The sequence below is a fragment of the Hakea prostrata genome, chromosome 9 (assembly GCF_041222555.1).
Source record: "Hakea prostrata isolate BN-2017 chromosome 9, UWA_Hpros_2, whole genome shotgun sequence".
NCBI classification, from domain to species: domain Eukaryota; kingdom Viridiplantae; phylum Streptophyta; class Magnoliopsida; order Proteales; family Proteaceae; genus Hakea; species Hakea prostrata.
In genome coordinates this window covers 41,246,420-41,253,807 of record NC_142608.1, presented here as the reverse complement: position 1 = coordinate 41,253,807, position 7,388 = coordinate 41,246,420, and the positions used below count along the sequence as shown (strand labels likewise).

The window sequence follows — 7,388 nt, the reverse complement described above, 5'->3', positions numbered from 1 at the left end:
CTCAATGAGCTCTGAAGTATTTCTTCAAATCAGCTATTGACTTAATTGTTGGAGACAGAACGCCGATCCAGCTGATCGGCTCTATATCTAACAGTTTCATTCATTTTGCAGGAAGTATGAATTCAAACCAGATCAATCAAGATCTGAGTGTTTGGTGCAAGATTCTCAGTTCACAGACCTCGGCAAAATCTGCACCAATAGTATGATATGTGGCATATGTTGTTGATGATCATTAAATTCAATGGAACTTATCTTTTGTGAAAATCTTTGTTTTTAGATTTTGTCGCAAATTACTATGCTTCGAAGCTTTAAGTTTACAAAATGCCAGCTGATGCCGATGAGATACCGGATTACATCGATGACGTGTGCATGTCTAAATTGTTCATACGACACTCAACCCACTGCTTAGGAAGACGAAAATATTTAGAGAAATTAAAACATTCAAGACTATTATTTATCATTTGATTAAAGACGTTTAGATTTACGCATTCCCAGTTTTGACATTCTTTTCTAGTTTTGATACATTTTTAAAGATTCATTTGTGATAGTTTTCCATTTCATACATTGGACTTCCTATTTATTCCTCATGGTTATGTTATTATGTGGAATAGTTGTAATTGTACGATAAACCCAATCTTGACTATGGATCGGCCTGATGCCAACTTGGTGGATGTGACAACTATATTCGTCTAAGGATCCTGTGGTGGAATCCGGCAACCACCCCCCGCGTGCGTTTGGAGGAGAGGCTGTTTGCATACACAAGAAACTAATCTTAAGCAATTAATGCCTGACTAGCTGCAGCAATTACACAATTCTATGGAAAAGAAACGAGATATACACGTACTGTTACATATCTAACCATGAACCTTAGACACAGACTTTTGATAATAGCAGCACATGAACTGGAATACTGCATTCCCAGTACCTTCTCTTACCCTGTCATACTGATTCCTCTTTTGGTTTCAGTTTCAAGGAAACACTGCATACATGGCCACAGAAGACGATTTAATACGAGGCTCAAATCCAAAAGAAAACATATCACAAGTCTAGAGCTGGAAATAAAATATTACCTGTTAATACAATAACGCTTCCCTGTGGGACGAGGACCATCATCAAAGACATGGCCAAGATGAGCCTCACAAACAGCACAAAGAACTTCCTGTCGTGGCATGAAAATTATGGACATGTCTAATTTTGACTTCACATTGTTTCCTATGGGTTGATAGTAAGATGGCCAACCGGTTCCACTGTCAAATTTTGTTGATGATCTACATAACAGAAAACATTGATATGAGTTCGTAATATCAGGACTTCTATAAAATATTCCACTCTCAAAACTTATCCAAATTGAGTGACAGATGTGAAACAAGTCTTAATGCAGATGCAGCCCCCAATTAGGCTATTTTTCCTAGGAATAAGCCTAGGGGTTGGGTCATGTAGGTATTGGACCTTCACTGAATGGGTTTCCCAATCAACCAACCCATTAAATGGAGAACCTCCGCCTCCGCAGGGTGGTTGGACACCCAGCAGCGTGGTTGGAATAGAAAATGTGATGTATAATTGTGTTCCATTCCTTTAGCCTACACGCCCATGCAAAATATTTCTTTTTTTGACAGCCAAAAAAGCATTATATTCTTTTACAAATTCCTCCGTTAAAAATCCCATTTTGGTTTACCACCAATCCACCATAACTTCCATAAAATGCATTTTTCTTTTTAATAAAAAATAATAAGAAGAAGAAAAATAAAAATTTAATGTTTCGGAATGGTTTTGGATATCAGAACTTTATCTTTGAAATTTTTATGACTCTTCAATTGTGTATAACCTGTTGTGTGCTAGAATAAGAGAATCTAATTGTTCATAAGAAGCCCACCGAGCTTTTGGGAGTTTGGTGGTGTTCCCTTTTGGGTTAGTTCAATCCTCATGGCTGTTCACTTGAAAACCCTTGAAAATCAGAAAATCAGAGGTAGGCGGTGCTATGTGAGATGATTCAGCCAAAGTGATCTTTACGTTGAGAAATTTCAAAAGAATAAATTCAACTTTGAGGCATAGTTCTCAGGATGATTCAAGGACTGGTATTGGCTAGGGAGATAAAGATCTCTAACCTTTGAGGGAAACATAATTCAAACTTGGTTTTCTTAATTCTGCCCAGAGATCTAGTTTCCTAGCTTCTACGCAAGAATGGATATCCCTGCAAATTTTCCTCTTCTCTTGACTGGGAAATTACTCGCTGCTATTGGGAAATGGGAAGCAAATCTGGTAATGCATTATGGCTAAATCTGCTGCCAAATCTGAGGTGTTCTACACCCTTTCGGTTCTTCAAGTCCTTCGAATGGAGGCACAAGTCAGAAGACACTTTCACGCTAGTTAGTTTTTACTTGTTTGGCTTTGATGTAGATCAGGTTACTCCTGTTAAAAGTCATTGCCAAAGGCAAGAGGTGCTACCTTGGCTTTTCTTTTTCACAGGGTACACTCCCTCATACAAATTTTCTTTTATTACTTTAACATACATGATCCTTTATCCAAAAATATACAACCAAATAAAGCAATGGCTGTAATTGAATCACAAAAGTACTTACTCAAACAGAGGTGTGTCACAACAAATGCAGTGGTAAGTTCCTCGTTTTTTAGTCTTCCAATAATCCCTGTAAAAATAAATGGAAAGAAGATAATGAATCAGCTGGATCATTACAAAGAAAAAGCTAATAGGGTTAGCCTATTACATTCATCCATGGATTTGTGTGCAAATAAATAGCATGGGAGATTGGCCTGCAGAAACCTGAAGGCACAACCTAGATCTATGTGAAATAATTGGGTTTATCAACTGAACTGACCATCAACAAAAACAAGAAGAAGCCTTGTACCAGCATCAATCAAAACTGACCATATCTTTTCACATTATGATGAGTATTCAAGTCACTCCCTATAATGATTTACATTGCTCAAGTACCCTACATTCAGCCCTCTAGATTAAAAATGTACCTGCAGCCTGATATTTAAAGCAGTGCCAATTAATATGATTTCTTTTTTATTCTTTTGTTGTAAACTGGGAAACTAGGTAGAAAAGCTAAATATTTCATGTAACGTTAAAACAAAATTTAATGATAGAGATGGCAAAAGTTAGGCAGCTTCAGGTAATACAAATTATACCCAGTGAAGGCTCGCTCAGTTCCCTTCTGTCGAGTGACGTAATATTGTTCTTCTGTAAGACGCTTCTTCCACTCCTCGTCACTTATCAATGCATAATCCATTTTATCTCCTTCTGCGTAATAAGGAGAACAAGTCACTTGTCAGAACCGGAATACTAAGTGGGCTTCAGAGCATGTCATCTAAGATATGAACACATGCAACCACATCTTACCTAATACTATAAGCCACCTTAATAAATTATCTCATCTATCATTAAGTGGTTCCACATCTTACCCTAATACCATAAAAAAATAATAATAAAATAAAATAATTCTAGAAAACTACCAAACATAACAGAAAGGAAAGTCGGTGATAATGGCGGTGGCAGGCATACCGGCAGAGGCAGGAGCAATACGCTGGGAAAAGTTGGTGCTGGCATGGCAGGGATGATGGCAATGGTGGCGGCGGTGCTAGCAGAGGCAATGGAGGTGGGGCAGGGTGGCAATGAGGTGAAGAAAGGGGTGGTTGTTTTAATTTTTAACATGAAACTACAGGTTTGCAATAAAATTAGTCACTGGCTAATTGAAGAGCAACAGTAAATTGAAACAACACTTCGCTCTTTCAGAATTTCAATTCCATTGAATTCTGTTTCACTAAAAATATGGTCCAAAAATCAAACCAAAAAGTTTCAGAAATAGAAACTACTGTATGAAATTAAATCGAATCATACTAAATCAGGCCTTAGAGAAAGTGTTTGTGAAGTTCCTCTGGGTTTTGAACTCTCCAAACTCTCTTCCAGATGACAAGGCACCTATACTGAGCCATCCATCATAGGACACCTACTATTAGCCAATCCTACACTAATTCTAAGGTGCAAACATTCCAAAAACTAAGCTACTACACAACTGCACCTCACTCATGTTTAGACCATGTGGCTAAGTAATAAAATTAGCCAAACATTCTTCCACAGACATGCTGCCTTGCTTCGGTTGTGTAGACTGACATTTCTTTTCTGCTTGTATCCCATAGGTTAAAATATTATGTTCACATCCTCTTTCATCTCAGCCCATGTTGTTAAACAAACAATGCCTCAAGTTCAATTCTGCTGCTAATATTTTATCCCCAACTCTGAGCCATTCCCTTCAATTTCACTTCAACCAAAAATATTCTCCTGCCATCTCCCTGACTATACTATCATAAATATATCTCCAACCTACACGTGAGTAAAGCAACAGTTCAAAAAACATTATCCGCATATGAATCAGGAACATCCAACTTGACTCCTGCCACAGCTCTACAAGGAGGACCATCAAAATGTAGACAAATTCCAGAGGATAGTGTTTGGTGGCAGCCTCTGTCAGTGATTCTCTCATTGAAGGCCCACACTCTCTTGTAAGGAATTTCAGAACTGAGTAGGATTTGGAATAATTGGATTTAATGAAGAAAATGTCTATGGGATGGAATTGGTATTCACCAAGATAAATTGGACTCTTTCCTTGTTAGAAAGAGCAAATTCTCTGGAGATACCATCAATAACTAAATAAATGTAATATCTGCATTAAGGATATCAAAACTGGTTTGGAGTACCTAGGATTAAGAGCTTGTAGTTAATGAGATCCTGCACTGAAACTAAGTGTGCATTGTGACCTACATATTTCAGATCATGGACTGAGGACAGACACTGAGGAATGCTAATCTCAATCTGATCCTAAGTCAAATTAGTCGGATTTTGGAGTCTACAAGGGCCTCAATATCTTCTACAATCATTTCGTTTTGCCTTTTTGTTTCCTTCTGATATTGGGGTGGGGGGGGGGGGGGCGCAAGCTGCTCATAATTCCACTCAACCAGTGTAGTCAATCGAATCTTGAATCCTAACATGATTGAATTCATTATACATGCCACAATGCGACAGGAAATTCTAATTATAACTGGGAGGGGAGGGGTGGGATCTTTATCAGTCAACTCCAATCAACATTACCCATCTCAGCTTGCTTTGTTTACCTGAATGAAATACAACTGTAACTGAGGAGGTTCATCCCTTATTATTAGGATAAGCAATGAAATTTTCTCCACACAATGCACTTAGGAGAGGAGACTAGTGAAACCAATAGAATAATGGCAGAGGCAACTAACTCACAATAGCAACTAGTTTATACACTCCCATGTCATCCCAGGAACCAATACATTGTAAAAATTTCCCAGCCTTTTGCTTTTGTTGTTGACAACAGTGAAGCAGTATGATCCCAGGAAAATCTTACCCCTACCCCCAGAAGGAAGGACACTAAAATCTCTAAAAATAGTGGCAAAGTGTGCCTCCAGAAAACACAATCCCAGACCATATAAACATCTCTTTACTGAGATTGAAATATAGGTAATTGAGATGTCCAATTCCTTAAAACACGTATCAATTTTCACAGAAAATTCTGTTGGTCAGTACTTCAAAGAGCTAGATAAGATTTCAAAGACACCTTCCATCCACTGAATATGACATATATCTGAGCAATAAGGTCTGATTCAGGACAGTGATCTTTGATAAACAGAAAAAACTTAAGATTTACTGATAGTAGGCAAAAGAAACCAAATGGAGAGAGGGAGAGATGAGAATTTTTTTCCTTTTGGGTGGGGGGAGGGAGGGAGGGATGACGCATTAATGCCTCAAACTTAAAGTTTCCTTCCATTATTCTTAGAGGTTGCAACATTTGGACTATACTGAATACCCATTGATGCAAAAAAGCAAAGCAGATAAATTTCTAATGTTAAGGTTTTCCAAATTTAGTCGTCAACTTGATAAGCCTTCACTTTGTGGAGATAAATATCAAAGTTTCCACTTGCAAATTGCAAAACCGATATTGAAAACAATAGCAATAACATGAGATGGGCTAGTCTCAACTGTGGAAAATCTGTAAAAGCAAATAGAATACCAGTAACTACAACAAACAAAGAAAAGGTGCAAATGTCAGGGAAAAGATATATTGAAATTAAATACAAAACAGGACTTAGCAATTACCTAACATATTCATGTATTGCACAGAAACATAAAGCAAACGACCAAGCTTGATTTTCAGAGAGGAAAAATCAAAAGTTAGGAAATGCATTAACATTAAATTTGTAAGGTGCAACCTCAAACAATTACATGACCGTGAAAGGAGGATGAAAATAAAGGACTACCCAGAAACGAAATACCCGGCACTTCTATTCCAGTAAAAATGTAAAAGAAGCAGGAGGACGGATCACAGCTTAGGAAGATCAGTTAAAAACAAAGAAAATGAAAAAGCAAAAATCAAAGAGATGGAGAAAATCCTTCTTTGTTTGTTCTCATCAGCACAACTGTCAACTTCTCTTCTTCATTGGATAAATTCTACCTTCAAATCTACTAATCTAGAAATATTCTTTCCTCCACCGGATTTAGCAGATAATCTTCTCTGGTAAGGGCCCATCTCACAGATGCATAGACTGCTCGCTCCGGTGAAGGGAAAGGCTATTTCTGTGTCTGGGTCTCTGTATATGGTCAAAATAAACCCACCACTTCAAATATATTTTTGTCAGTACAAACAGAGAAAAGAAAGAACATCGTACAAGGAAACAGAAAGGAACCTTGAATATCATCAACTCTAGGAGAAGATTGGAAAGAACCCATTGCTCGAAGAGAAGGGGAGAATCGCTGAGACTTCTTCAAAGCTCTATTACAGAAGACGAACTTCAAATTCAGGCGAAAATGGGATGATAGGGAAGAATAAGTAGTGGGTAGGGTAACACTGTTGACGCCAACTAAGGCCATGCTGGTACACACCACATACACCATAAGATCCCTCACACTCTACTGCAGAACCCAGATTTTTTCTTTTTGGAGAATATCCGTTTGTTTCTCAAACGAAAGCTGTAATCGATTTGATAGCCCATGGCCTCAAGTCGCAAGCTTTCAAAAAATCAAGGGTAGTTAGTGTGCTTTCACATTTGACCTTATCGAAACGTCTTTAAAATAGCAAAATTCTGGCGGCAATTATTGGATTGCATGATTAAAAACAAAATTTCTGACTCTCTGATGATGTGGCAGTATCTTATCTCTTCTATCTATATGCAAAATATCTCTTGGATTTTCATACACCAAAAAGTAAAAGAATACTTCTTGGATTTTCTAATTTTTATTTGAACACTCCTAGCCATGTATGAGGCTCCTGTGTTGTGATCGGAATTTTTCTACCTGATTACAATGAAAATCTGCATTGATATATTTTCATAAGTGAAAAGATGAAGGTTGA

The 7,388-nt window shown here is 37.6% G+C and overlaps 1 protein-coding gene across 1 annotated transcript; it reads right to left on the bottom strand.

Moving 5' to 3' along the window:
- Positions 1-421: 421 nt before the first annotated feature.
- On the bottom strand, positions 422-7,080 carry MSRB1 (methionine sulfoxide reductase B 1). Its single transcript, XM_089168925.1, has 5 exons — positions 6,724-7,080; positions 3,151-3,262; positions 2,580-2,645; positions 1,071-1,268; positions 422-979 (listed from the first exon to the last, which is right to left on the bottom strand). The coding sequence occupies exons 1-5, from the start codon at positions 6,929-6,931 to the stop codon at positions 940-942; spliced, it is 624 nt and encodes a 207-aa protein (XP_089025051.1). The 5' UTR covers positions 6,932-7,080; the 3' UTR covers positions 422-939.
- Between the last annotated feature and the right edge of the window lie 308 nt (positions 7,081-7,388).

Bases quoted from the DNA above. Each gene is read 5' to 3' on its own strand.
- MSRB1 (XM_089168925.1), bottom strand. From the start codon at position 6,931: ATGGTGTATGTGGTGTGTACCAGCATGGCCTTAGTTGGCGTCAACAGT. The intron at 2,646-3,150 runs GTATAATTTGTA...TTATTTTTACAG, and splicing joins ACTGAGCGAGCCTTCACTGG to GGATTATTGGAAGACTAAAA. The intron at 980-1,070 runs GTAATATTTTAT...CCATGTATGCAG, and splicing joins AAGCGTTATTGTATTAACAG to TGTTTCCTTGAAACTGAAAC.